General features: G+C 37.3%; 1 protein-coding gene across 2 annotated transcripts in view; it reads right to left on the bottom strand.

Annotated features, from left to right (window-relative positions):
• atp9b (ATPase phospholipid transporting 9B) overlaps positions 1-14,966 on the bottom strand; it is a 152,164-nt gene that overhangs the window by 74,732 nt on the left and 62,466 nt on the right. For both annotated transcript variants that reach the window (XM_088928992.1, XM_088928993.1), the window contains exons 9-11: positions 12,676-12,756; positions 7,925-8,000; positions 2,169-2,245 (exon numbers count right to left, since the gene is read on the bottom strand). In XM_088928992.1, the coding sequence (XP_088785118.1) occupies positions 2,169-2,245; positions 7,925-8,000; positions 12,676-12,756 (234 nt within the window). The remainder of the gene's footprint in view (positions 1-2,168; positions 2,246-7,924; positions 8,001-12,675; positions 12,757-14,966) is intronic.

Genomic DNA, 14,966 nt, shown 5'->3' with positions numbered 1-14,966 from the left:
AAGAATAAGTGTGAGAAGTCTGTTCTCCTTACCTCTATTTAAAAAGCAGTTATACAAACTCTAATAAAAAGAACATAATGATTCACATATAGATGGAGATCACCTTTCTCTTTGTCATGGAGACGTTTGAAAGCATCTTTTTATTAGAAACACAAATCAATATGCCCAAGGGCTTACAATAACTGCTGTGGGCAATTTGTATTATCGCTTCTATCACTAAGATCCCACTCTCTGAATAACATATGACAATGAGTGGCAGGAAAATGGCAACCTGTCACGCTTGATTTCTGTAGTTCTTCAGTTTCCCCTTCATCCCCCCGGCCTTTGTAATCACGCACATGACTATACAGCAGCAGTACTTGGTCTAGAGAACTGCAGGTATAATTTCTCATCAAAGGAATATTTAAACTGTCCTTTGGAAATAATAGACTACTGTACTTTCTCTACTTTTTTTCTTTCACTTTGAGCAGAGATGTTTGGTTGTAATGAAAAAAATGTTCTGTATTAATTCTTGAACAGGACTGTTTTTTTCCCCAAAACTATCCTCAATATACTGATGAGCAAGATTACTGCTATTTTGAACACAACAGCTTTGCATGTTTGTAAATTTTTCTTTGATACAGCCTTGTCTCCTCACTTGTCTCCAATAAGTAATGGCATGAAGTCTAGCCCCTACAAATAGTGCAGGTCCTCCATTCTGAAGCATCACAAGCAACTGCAAACCTTGATTTTTCTACAGTGTTTCTTCTAATTAAGGACAAACTGATAAATCTCTGTGAGGTAAGCTTATTCATTGTGCTGGATCTCGTTTTGTACAATGCACTTCCTACACTGTATGTTTCCCACATAATGCAACACGTCAGCTGCAGTTCATGTTACTATAAAAAAGACCAATATGAAAAAGACTTTCAGGGTATTTAGCCTTTGCATGATTAAAATAGCAGTTATTTGTTGTGTCAAAATATATGAAATACACAACAATTTGTCCATTGTCCTCCATATGTAGGGGTATGGCTATAAAAAAAATCACAAAAAGCTGAATCCACCACTTTTTACTCTAGTGTTAATTAATAAGACACTTAAGGCTATGGGTATTGTGGCTTTATAGTGGCCCCTGCAAGGAAGAGAATGCCAGTGTATCTTTCCACCAATGGCTGTGAGACACATGGTTTGTCAGGCACCTGTAAATCCAAGGGCAACAGCTGGCATCTTCAGGATACAGTGTCAAAAACTACTATTCGTAGCACCATGCATGAATATGGCCTTCATGGCTGTGTTGCCTTTTTCTAGACACCTCTCTTTTGATGAATCCTCTTTTGTCATCTGAATGACAATTGCAACCATCAGGGTACACTGGTGATGATTAAATAATTGATAAAAGCTTTAAAGGTCACATTCTCACATGGGAAGGGAAGAATGGCATGTTTTGTAAATAAAGGGCCTCACAGTGTTACTCGGTGGTGGGTACTCCCTACAAAAAAATACATAGTAAAAAGTGTCCAAGTAGGAATAACTATCCTTAAAAAATAATCATTTATTAAACATAGTAATTTTACATTTTAGGAATTGTTGTTATGTGTTATTTTTGGTTATATTATTTGGAAGCACTGAAAATATTTTCTAAGCTTTCCCACCCAACATCACAAATCTGGAACTGGTATGAACATACACTTTGGATCCTGCAGAGCTACTTAAGATTTAGTATATATAAAGAATCTTTCCCATGACCAATTATCCTGGGTACTTTAATAACTATTTGTACTCCTCCTTCTGTAATTAACAGGCATTTGAAACAATAGCTACAGAAATCTGAAGATGATCTGACTCTTTGATATGAGTCCTTCCATAGACAAAAAACAACACAGTAGATGGAGCAGAAACCCCTTGAAAAGGAATTAATACAGGATGATTAAAACTCTTGTAAACAAAGAGTTTTGAAAACCAAAGAAAAAGAAACCTCACTTATGCTGCACCAAACATCTCAGAATTTAGTCCTTCTATAGATTAAAATGGTCAAATTCCAGTCTGGACCTCTGTTATAATAATCTATTAACATGCTACTAATGGTGTAATGGTTATTAAAAATCACGTTACGGTTAGGATTGATTGTTACTGACAACAATAATTCTGTGTTTCAAAAATAAAATGTCTGTGTTTCTGGTATTTACCTTATTCTTGGCATGGGATGTGTTCAGCACACTTCTAGTCTCCTTTCCAGTGTAAATCACCACTCCTATCACAGTTCCTGTCAAAACAGCACACAGCAATGGAGAGGTTTAGGAACTGAAGATCACAACTGTTGAAAGACAGCATTAAATTTCACTTGTGCATACATTTGCATTATACACTGTATGGAAACCCTAACTGAGGTTTAGCACACCAAACCACACAAGTTGGGTCTTCAGTGGTACAATCTTGATCAATGTTTTGTCTTTTTGTTTCATTTTATTAGTTTTAAATGATTTGCTATGATTTCTGTTCTATTAGGGATTCACTATGTACTGTATTCCACTGCAGTATTTTATGTGAATCAGAAAATTATGACACCATTATTTGTGCAGGGTTTGCCACGTTTAATCCAAAAGCTGATATTTTAATATCTGCTACATTTCCCATTGAACATTACTAGCATATAAGCTTCCTATACACATTTACGATATTCTAAAAGCTTTGTAATGCTCTCTGAAGCTCGGTTTTGCATAATTTACAAATATGAAATATTCAAGGGCATTCAAGCAAATAAGGTTACAAGAGCTATCCCTTTATTTGCACACAGCTACAAGCAAAACCAATAATAAGGTCATCAGACTCATTATTTCTCCACATGTCTCTAGGGTTGGAGATTTGTGTCTTATGTGTCCCACCACAAGAAATCCATGGCAAGCTCTTGAATCCAAGGCTTAACTATCTGTATCATTTCCCCATTGGCTGAAAATTAACTGCTTCTTTAAGGGAAATCACTGAGAGCCAGGTCAAGACAGTGAGGTAAAGGAAAAATTATTATGGCAATGAATTTTCAGCCGATATTCTGCCCTTTCCATAACACTGTGCACCATAATGCCCGACTATGTGTGCACAAGTCCCAACCATCTTTAAGGTGATAGCTGGTGTCAACAAGAACTAGTGGTACACTCCCACAAGCTCATGATGAAGCAGATGGTGGCATAACAGAACCTAGTCAACCCTGCCAGCGTAACTCATTTTTAACTGCAAGGAACCTTGTTACTTGATTATAGAAACACTCACGTATGAGAATCTCTTCAGGACTATCTGCAAAATAACTTGCAGTGTGAGTCGGAAAATGCCACCAACTCCAGTCCTCTAAGCCCACCAAATGACTTAAAGAACCGGGGGCTTTTGTGTCAGAAATGCAAATCACTTGCAAGAGCCAAGAGCTGGAGAAGAGAAATTTGAGTCAAACTTACTGTTTATTTTGTTTTTCATTAGGAGGTTGCGTGTTACAAGGTGTAAATAAAGGTAAAATAAATTCTGATTTAATGTATCTTGACTTCAGGCTGTTAGGTCACAAAATATGTTACTTTAGATAGGGTGTTTAGACTTTCTAAATGCTCTGTACATCCAATAAAATAATGTTTTTCCCTTCTCCTAGTGCAGGAATATATTACAATCATAACTGCTTACTAAAAACACGTGTCATTCCCTAAAATTAGTTCTACACTTTAAAAAATGGATACCAGCAGCATCCACTCCAGAACTCACAGTGATCAGCAGAAATGAAAGAACAGACCACACACAGTGCTGCCAAAACTTTGTGCAACTGTGATATTAAAACTACAAAATGACCAAACAAAGCTTGTGGTCCTCACTTTTCAGTTTTTTCAGCCAATTTGTCGTAACCGTTTGTTGCTTTTATATGGAGAAGTGAGTGATTGCCGTTTAACATACAGGAACATGTTGAATTTATGGCTGATAAATTCTGGATAATGCATATCCATGTACCACTTGTATCCAGATTGGGAGTATCAATTTAGGTCATCTATGTATTTTTGTACATGCGGCATTTATTGTGAAGCTTTTGAGCCAAGTAAGAGAAACTGCACGCTATACAGATGCTTAAATGGAGTGCCGCACAATTTCTAATTGAGTCAAACAAAGAAGAAAAGTAGTCTATCGGAATGAGGATACTTATGGCTGAAACCTTGCATTACACTTAATAAGAAAAAAGCAAATGTGGTTTTCATTATAGTACACCTCATTCCTATTACTGACATGCAGGCTTGGCCTCTGCTGACTTTCTGCATGCACACATCTTTATTTTGCACAATTAGCAGCAAACCACCTGACTATAAAGAGCTTCTTTGCCTTTCACTCAGAATAGCTAACAATTGTCATTTGTACAATCCCTAATATTTATTTTAAGTACTAAAACCCATTAACAGCTTGCACGTTTTATTCTGAATCTTAAAAAGCAAGAGTACTGGGGTTAAACATTTTTATCATGAAACACTTGCAGACACGTAGACGTGCACACACAGAGAAAACTGAAGACACTGAGCTCTCAGAGTCTCCACCATCCTCATAGAACAATATAAATTCTGATCAATATTCCCATCTTAATTTGCCAATTCATTATCACGCCCTCGTTCTGAAGACGAATGTGCTATTAATATTAAATGAACATGATGGGAAAGCAAGGCCACTTATAAACTTAAATACATCCTAAACACTTCTAGAGTCATCAGGACCCAGAGAAAAAAAATTAGAAGCAATGAATCATGTCTGGCAAGCTGTCTTGGAGGCGACGAAAAAAAAATTAGTGTGCAACTTATTATCAGTGCTAAATTACAGTAGATACAGATCGGCATTACAATGAACATCGTTAATAGCAGGCATGTCAAACCCCTAACATGATCCATAACCTTCAGATGCCCTTTTAGAGTCCTGCACCTGGGTGAGGCTTTTGATGGAAAGGTTCTACAGAGACTCTAATGCACAGCAAAGAGATTTCAGGGGATAGGTGGCAAGACAATAGGCTGAAGTAAAGAACCATGAGCTGTGGCAACAAATTGTGAAGCTGTGCACCTGTGGAGGCCTGGGATCACCTACTGAAAGCTAAAAGAGCCAGCCAATGTCCCAGCTTCCTGTATCCCCTAATACAGAGACACAGAAAGCTGGACAGTTCTGCAGTCAGAAGCAATATTAAAGAAAAGTATTACTGTTGTTCAGATTTCTGGCGACACCTTCCTCAGTAATAAAAGTATTACCACACTGAATGTTTCAGTCATTCAACTCTAAATTGATTCAACTCAATTTTTTCAAAAGGAATGAGGAAAATATTCCAAGAAATTAACTTAAACCTTGTTTCGGTGACAAAAGTTATTTTACTTACAATATCAAAGCTTGGGATAAGAAGAGAGTAAATCCTGTCATCCTACAGAACCAGGGCCTCATTTTAAGGAAATCAATCGCAATTAATGATATCGATACTGTACACTGTAAACTCTAATCAATTTACTGCCATAACAACATAGCTTCAGTCATTACAAGCTCAGTGTATAGCAAGGTTCTGGGATGGCCTCGGAATAATAAGAAAAGAAAAGATAAATAAAGATCAATCGACAATCTCAATCTAAAGCTCGTGGAAGAGCGATCTCCTTCATAAGCATTGTAAGCTTGGTCCTCTCCAAATTTTTTAAACTTCACTTTAAAAGCTATGGCTTTAACAGACAACTTTGTAGAGCATCACCCTTTCTTTGACTCATCTTTTGTTTCATTATTAATATTGAGAAATTCTTTATGCCCATATAAAAATGTGTCAAATGTGTAATCTGCTTCTACATTGTTGTTATTTTTATTACCATGTGTAATGTGCAAAAATATAGCATGTGTATGTTTTTGTCTTAACACCACACCGAAAACGTATTCATCCTCCAATGGATATATGTAGTGTCATGTTCAATTTTCTTAAATCTCTTTCATACTGATATTGTCAGTACTGGCACTTACATCTCTCCAGAGAGGATTTAAGTCACTGTAGTGCGGAAGATAACCTTTCTATCCAAAGGGCTGCACATGAAGAGGCCTTATGCTTATCATAAATAAGCCTCCTCATCCCTACTTATCTGCCATACATGTGTAGAAGTAGCTCAAAGTTCTTTTATCAAACATTAATATTTGCCATTTATATGCTGGTTTGCATTTTTAGTGGATATCTATTATGTTCTTCATGTATTAATTTTAAATAATAAAATAATGGATTAAATGTGTTTAATGTTAATTTAAACAATTCAAAATAATTCTAAAATATAAAGGGGTGTGTCTCCGAGATAAGATATGTATATGTATTATTAAGTATGTATGCTGGCTCCAGTGCCATTTCTGTTCATCAAGATGATTACATCCTTTTCCCAAGGCCACAACTGCTCCAGTTGCCCCAGCACTTTTACACCATGTTTGTATGGGGCATAAGGCTTGACCCCAGCACACTGGACAACAACTAGGCTGAACAGCAAAACATGATGTGGAGAGAGGGAAATGTGATGGGGAAATTGATGTCACTACAGATTAGTCATGACCATGGCCTCTTCAAAATCCCATCATAAAGTGTTTATAGGTCAAAGGGATACAGTGAATAAAGATGTTCCCTATGGCACAATGTTTCTTTCAAACCTTACTGCACAGCTGGTGATCTATCAACTCCTGGTTCCCCATCATTAGTTCCTACAGAGTCTGGTTTTCTGTTACTGTCTCCTACCTTCCCTGGTGCCTACCACCTACACCTCAGTCCCTCACCCAGGGAGGTCAAGCTTTGCTGTGCTATGGCTGCAAGCAGACCATTATGCGTCTAGACCCATGGGGAAAACTTTAATGTTATAGGCCGGGGAAGATATGGGTACGAACTTTCTCAGGCTGACAAAAGCTGCCACGATGTAAGGATCTGATGAACAGAACACACCTCTTGCTAAAGTGTGCCGAGTGCCCTGTCAAGGAATGAGGTTCCTCTGCGGGTCAAGGTCAGGCCGAGGGAGCAATGATCGGGGAACACCTCAGAACCCTCTGGCTCCAATTGCCACTGCACTGGCAATTCCAGAGAAGACAGACCACAGATCGATGGGCTGGAAGATCACTAACAGCACACTGAAGCAAGTGTATGAGGGACAAGGTGCACATCGGAAAAATAAATGACATCAACCCAGACAGCTTAGAATCTCATTAGCATTTTTTCTTCTTTTTTCTGTGACGTTTCTAAGAGGTATATTTGTACAGGACTTTTCAGGACTGGGTCTATATTCTGTAGAAGATATGAAAGGTCATAAGAATGTTCTACTTGTGTTACAGATGAAAGTATACATACATACATAACTAAATGCATAAATGCAATTATTGAAAGAGCCATATCTGCTTTAATATAAACTGCACTACCCTAAAGATGCATTTGTCTAATACACAAAATAATTTGTAAAAAATCATTTTTTAAGAAATCTGTAGTTTTACTGAAAAAAGTCCTCTTGTAAACAGTATTCTTATACAAATACACTCTGTAGGTGGAGTGGCAGCAAGGCCTAACTAAACTGTACTTGTTTTTTTAGCGCACTAGAAAAAAACACATTTTTTTAAGAAATCAGCACATTCAAGAAGAAAAACATCTCTTCGTAAATGAACTTTATCAAATTTTTTATAACCTCAAGACAGTGAAGTGGCTGAATGAAATCGTTACATCCCAGGCCAAATTCCAGATATTGACAATGTTTCAGTTAAAATAAGCGCCTTCTCACTTCATGCATTATTCACACATGCAGTGGCACACAGCTGCCATAGAAGGGCCAGACAGGAGGCAGACTACAGGGAAATGAAAACGAAGAGGGTGGGAGTGAGTTGCTTTACTTTCAAACGGATTGTAAAAACAACACGTTGTCGCGATAAATACCATAACTAACTGAAAACAAAGGCGGGCGATTCTCACCGGATGCCACGACTGTACTGGCCCACAGTGTGTTCTCGATGCTCAGGCTTTCGTGGATGGGAGGATCGCTGTCTTCCTGCAATGAAAACAACAGTAGCATCACTTCTGCACCGCAGAGGGAGTCTTCCGACAGGGCTGCTTTCCCACAATATGCCACACTAAGAGGATGAACAAGCACATCCATTCAAATTTACAAAGGTGTGTTTTAGCAGGATAACCATGAATAGCCGACTTCCACTTAAAGTATGGCTGTCACATTTGTCATTTATTCTTAAAACAGCTTTCTCAGGTTAGGTGACCATGTTTCTCCAGTATTCTGACTCAAATCTAATCTCTCCGGCAAGCTGTACTTTACCAAGAGTAGTGAGAAAATATCATTTACTAGAGAAAAGCATTTCTATAAACAGAGTTGGCGGTTAACACACGTTACAGAGGTTTTGCAACGCAGCGACCTTGCAATCCCAGAAAATAGGACAATTCTTCAGCCAATCAGGTGAAGGGTACGAGACAGCAGATTTTGAAAAAAGTGAGATTTATTTTAGATACACATTCAAAAAATTGAAAACTGTGTCTGGTTTTCTTCATTACACCAAATGTTAAACAATGATTTGTAAAGGAGAGGCTTTTTTTTTGCTTATTTCAGTGCATTTGTAGAAATAATCAAGCTTGTTATTAACTCACTACTTGTCGCGATTCACTACAAATGTTAGCTGCCTGAACCTGCAGAGTAATTGCCTTTGAATTGACTGGAAAGATAAAGTATTTCCAAAGTTTGGTGATGTAATTTTTTGCAATTACTAATAATTAGAACCTAAAGCACCAAGCAGTCAAGAAAAAAAATGAATGCTTGAATTTGTTCTAGGCACTCGCCGACAATCAATAGACTTTTACTATAAATTCCCGTTGAAATGAAAGGGATATTGAAGGAGTGCTTGATTTGCATTACTCCATTGTAATTAAAAAGAAATGCCAATAAGGTTCAAAAACTAAAATTGATTCTCGTTAATGCAAATCCCTAATTTACAATGGAAATATTAATTTAAGTAGACGTACATCATAAATTATAGTCACACAAAGAAAAAAACAATCCCATCTCATTTGCAGTGTAAACAGAATCCCACAGGAATGATTTAGCAGCTAGGACTGGAGTGTGCTGAGTGTTGAGCAGGGTTTTTACTGTACAAGAAATCGAGTTGTGTTTTTTTTCATGCAACTTTCCAGACAGCATGCTGTGGTTAGTTTGTTACAGATGATGCCTAAACACAAATTTCAGAGGAAAAATAATTACAAACAAGGCCCACACACAGAGAGTCTGCTGCAAAGTAGGGGATCCAAATATAGAACATTAGCATTGAAAACAGATATGGTTTGCACATGCTATTGTATGAATTTATTCACAATAATGGGAGCTCATTGTGTCATTCAAATAGTCTGCTTTTTCCGAAAACATACTGTACAAAATGCTTAGGGGTTAATCTGAATTAAGGTTAAATCATGAAAATATATTTCTGTTGTATAAAGCCAACGAGAAATTAAGTTTGTTTTTTACGCATTAAATTTAAGTCATTGACAGTTAAGTTGACTATTTTATCCCTTATAAGAAACGTGGCTTTATACTTTCACGGCTAAAATGTACGGGATAAAACAATCACTGCACCTTAATACTGTAGTTTAATCAGCTACTACAACATGTGTATCCATTTCTCTTGAATCTGATTTATGCTCAGAGGCCACACAATCAGTATTCTGCCCCCCCCCCCCTTCTTAATATGATGCAAATGGACAAGGTTTAACTTTCATTATAGCAACTGGTTATTACTTTAAACTCTGCTAAGATCAAACTACAACATTAAGTGAAAGGATTCTTTATGTCAGTTATCTGACTAAATTTGGCCACTTGAACCCCTCTAGAAGGAGATTGAGGATGACATCAGATGAGATTTCAACTACGCTGAGTCTGTTCTAATGACTTGCTGTTTTACAGTTTATGATATACACTCCAACTCCCACCCCACTCCCCTGGCACCTCCCTCCCCACCCCAGGCCATTCTCTTAATTAAAGATGTCTGCTTAAAATGGGTAAAGTCAGGAGGGGAAACGGGGATTGTGTTCCTTCTCAAATTGCCTGCCTGATATGATGAATATGATAACTTTGTGCTTACTCAAGTAAGCAAGAGGTACAGTAACATTATTCTAAAAAATAGTTCAACCTAACTTCACTGCTTCAACAGTGAAGTTAAAAGTTCATCAGGACAGTTTAAACAAATTGCTGTTTCTATTGCTAGCTATAGTGTTGCTCACAGTGTATTACGAAAGGTGAAAGCTCAGAATTTACGCAATAAAGGCCCTTTTAACTATGGGGCTAGTTACAGAGGTCTGTGAGAAAAAGGCTTCTAATAAAAAAAAGTGAATCGAAAAGCTAGAGGACAAGTTACGCAAAGACAGAAGAGAATGAATCAGAACAGGAAATGCTCTCTTGCTTAGCCTTGTGTGTGGCCAAGAATGAAAGCAATAAACAAAGATGCTCTTTGTGGCCGTATGCACAGCGTAGGCCCCTTTTTCAGGCAGTTAAAGCTAATCTGCTATTAATAAAATCACTGCAGAAACTGTGACCTGAAAGGAGAAAAACCTGCATCTAAAGTCGAAGTCACTGGATGCACACTGCTTAAGGTTGCTTGCATTTAGTGTGGCAAAGTGCTTTCTCATTTATCTGGGTCACTGCACTGGAGATTCAAAGTGTACATCATTTAAAAACTAATAAGACCCAAGAACTGCAATGCTGAATGATTTATACGACCTGCACCCATGCAATAGGATTATAGTGTATCCCAATGAAATAAGATGCAGTGTTTCTCAATTTACACAACACGCCATAAAATGAACAACATGTTTACAAGAGTTGTTCAGTGTCTGAAAAAAAGCATTTCATAGTATCCAATAAACATCTGTGCTGTGATAGCCACTTCAGCATCTCTGAATCTTATGTTTTCTAATTCACTAATCTTTTTTTCTAATTTTCTAATCTTATTGCAAAATTATTCAAAATTAAGAATAATTTAATGTACCATGTCCTATCCTTAATAAACCTATCTTGTTTCTGATACTAGGTGATAATGCTTAATGTAGATACAGTCCTGGCCAAAAATATTGGCACCCTGGCACTTTTTGCAAATAACTCACAATTTCCACTAAAATAAGTTGAAATTGACCAAAGTATTTGGTCTCCACAATTCTTTATTTCAGTTAATATTACAGAACCTTTGTTTTAGATTCAGAACTTAATATATCCTTTTAAATCAGAAAATAAAAAGAGATGGCACTGACAAAATTACTGACAATTAATGACATTGCGCTCCAAAATGCCTTGGTATTCTCCTGATTTCATGAAGCCATGCACACGTCCAAGGCACCCAGTGCCAGTGGCAGTAAGGCAACCCCAAAACATCACTGAACCTCCACCGTGTTTCACTGTAGGGAAGGTGTTCTTTTCTTTGAAGGCTTCATTTTGTTTTCTGTAAACACAGAGATGGTGTGCTTTACCAAAAAGCTCTAATTTGGTCTCATCTGTCAACAGGACATTCGCCCAGAAGGATTCTTGCATGTTCAGGTGTGTTCTGGCAAATTGTAGTGGGGCTTTCTTATGTCTCTCTCTCAGCAGTGGGGTCCTATTGGGTCTCCTACCATATAACCCAGTTTCAGTGAGTTGGCAATGGATGGTGTGAGTTGAAACTGTCGTACCTTGTGTCTGAAGGCCAGCTTGAATCTGTGTGGCAGTTGGTGTTTTCTTCACCATTCGAACAATCCTTCACTGCAATCTTTGATCAAGTTTTCTCTTTCGGCCACATCCAGGGAGGTTGGCTACAGTGCCATGGGCCTTAAACTTCTTCATAACATTATGTACGGTGGAAACAGGAACATCAAGGTCTCAAGGTCTCTAGAGATGGACTTGTAGTCTGAGATTGTCTATGCTTAGCTACAATCTCTGTGTCTGTGTCTTGTGTCTGACAATTCTTTGGTTTTCTTTCTTTTCTCCATGCTCATTATGGTACACACAGTGACACAAAACAGGAGAATGAGTCCTTTTCCCTATTCAAACTGGTTGAATGAGTGATTTTTATATTGCAGGCACCTGGAATTCACCACAGGTGAGTTCAATTCCAAAGTAAAGGAGAATCACCTGCTTGAAATCTAATTATTTCTAACTACTTGTAGAAGGTGCCAATAATATTGTCCGGGCTATATTAGGATTTCCTGTGGAATAAACTAAGATTTAGTAAATTATTCAGCTTTTTTTGTTTTGTTTCACTGCAAACCCAAGAAAAACATATGTGGATACCCAACGATTTTTAATTTCAACAGTTTTCTGGTAGAAATGTTGCATTATTTGAAACATGTGCACGGGTGCCAATATTTTTGGCCATGACTGTTTATAACACAATATAGCATTTTTAATTTTAAAGGTTCATGGAAGGAATCCAAACTTTAGCCATGTATGGCAAAACTTAAGGGCATTCTTCAATGAATCAAGACGTTGAGATTCTGATAGTTCATGACAAGCATATAACATCACATGGATGTCTGTACTTTTGACTGCAAATCAATATGGTGGTCTTTAACCCTCCCTCTCTTCAAAGTGTAGGCTATTTTTCTTATAAAACATGTTAGCCATAAAGGAACTCAAAGAGGATTAACTGAACAAAAATTTTCAAAGTCCTCTTTGAATCCATGTTCGCTTTTTGTTGGTAACTTACCCGCGTGAAGGTGCCTTCAAAGCTGTGAATATCTAGTTGTGGCTTTTGAGCATAAACATAGGCATTGATTGAGAACAGATCCTGTGTGCATACAAAACAAACAAAGACAAAAGAGCAAATATTAAAAACTGATTCCAAACCGCAAGCAAACATCAAAAATAGTCCAAACGGTTTGATCAGAAAGCAGATGTTCAGGAAGCAAATTGACCTTTTGTCTGCTAGGTTTTCATATGAATCTGATGAGAATCATACCACTGAACAGCAGGCTACTTTCCGAATACATGCACCGAATTCTGAACTGACACACTGGAAAAAAAACATTTGCAGCTTTATGAAATCCTGTATCTGACACTAGATTAAGCATTATTTTTTATCATCATTTAGTGGAAAAGTCATCAAAAGCTGCATGAGGAAATGTTGATTTTCCATTTAAAATTCACAGCATACAAAATGCATCTAGTACAGTAGTTAACTACAATCTGTTTGTTATCCACAAAAACAGCAGTCGTTTTCCTTATGAATTCTAGAATCGGTATAAATTCTGATGCAGGAACATACAGTATAGTAGTAGCCATTATTTTCTGGTCCAAGAGAAATAAGTTTACAATGGAAAAAAAAATGTGAGAATTTTCTGTTAAGAGAGTACTTGCACCAGAACACTAAAGTCCCAACAACACACTAATCACATGTATTCTGAGGATTGTACACATAATAATTGTAAAGGAACAAGTAATCGGTTTATTCCACGCTGAAAAGAGAAGAAAGAAAACACAATGTTTTGGCCATGGAGCCTTCTTCAGGTGTGAGCATAATAATTGTAAGAACATAAGGACAGTTACAAACAAGAGGAAGACTTAAGGAACATTTAGTTTGGTTGTAGTCACTGTTTCTTGAAGGAAGCAAGGGTTTCAGCTTCCACAGCTTGGCTGAGTAGCTTGTTTAACACTCCCACAATCCTGTGGGTAAAGAAGTGCCTGCTGTTTTCAGTTTTAAATGCATTTTTGTAGTACATTTATGTAGCTTCCACTTGTGTCCACATTCAGTTAAATACTCGAGGAAAACCGGTTTCAGCCCGCTAAGGACATAAAACTACGGTGAAAATCCTTTCAGTAGAACAATGGTCCAAAGATCAAAGCTAAAGCTACACTGGAGTTTTTCGTTTAAAGAATTAGGAAGTGAATGACCTTGAGTGGCCCAGTCACAGTCCTGAACTGAATATTTTTTCAGAATCTGTAGAGAGACCGGTGTCCATTAGCGATCCCCAAACCACTTGAGAGAACCTGAGCAAATCTGCATAGAAGAAAGGGCAAATACTGCAGCAAGCCAGTGTGCAAAGTTGGCTGAGATTTACCCAAAAAGACTTGTGGCTGTAATTGCTGGCAAAGGTGCTTCCACAAAATATTGAGGTCATGGGTCTGACTACATATACTGCATAATAAATCAGTTTTTCAGTTGTGAATTTCAGTTTTTCCTCTTTAGGTTTTGCTGAGATTAGCTATAACGTATGTTACCCTTTGTAGATTGAGCTTTCAGGTTTTGATTATTAATGTGAAAAATGCATGGCTTTGTAATTTCACTAAATCGGATACTATTGGGTCTGAATATTTTTGTAAGGCACTTCATTCGATGTCCCTCATTTAATCAGGTGTTTCCATTTTTTGGCCTCTACCTGTATCTAGTTGATCTTCTCTTGGAAGTAGTTCCAGAGCAGCAATATGTTTTCTATAATGTGGTGACCAAAATTGCACATAGTTTTTTAATAGGGGCCTTGCTAAGGGATTGTACAATTTTAGCATAGCATTCTCTGATTTAAATTCTATGCATGTAACTATATACCCTACTATTTTCTTTGCCTTTTCTATTGTTTCCCTATGTCTATGGTAAATTCAGTAATTGTACAAGTACCAAGCATAGTCATACATGGGTGAGCGGCAGGAAATTAGACGGTATCGGAAGCACTCATATGACCTTGGGAACAACACCTGGGCAGCTTGTTTTCTCATTATTGTTGACACAGTTAATGGAAACTTTATATTTGGGGGTGAAGAATACCTGCTAGTAGTACTGAATGCATAAATCAATTTTTCTTAAGTTTAACAGTAAACTGATGAAAAGTTACTAGTTTCTAATTCAGTACAATAACAGCACATACATTTTGCAGCAAATGTGCAGCAAATTTGTTTATATCTCTCAAGTGACCATTATCTAATGCCTTACAGTAAATAATAATACAGGGCACTGTTATTTTATAGTTAAATACAAAGGCATCTTATATGTATTAAAATAATTTA

Source organism: Atractosteus spatula, chromosome 12 (assembly GCF_055471065.1).
Source record: "Atractosteus spatula isolate fAtrSpa1 chromosome 12, fAtrSpa1.hap1, whole genome shotgun sequence".
Classification (NCBI taxonomy): domain Eukaryota; kingdom Metazoa; phylum Chordata; class Actinopteri; order Semionotiformes; family Lepisosteidae; genus Atractosteus; species Atractosteus spatula.
This window is presented reverse-complemented; position numbering and strand designations above follow the sequence as displayed.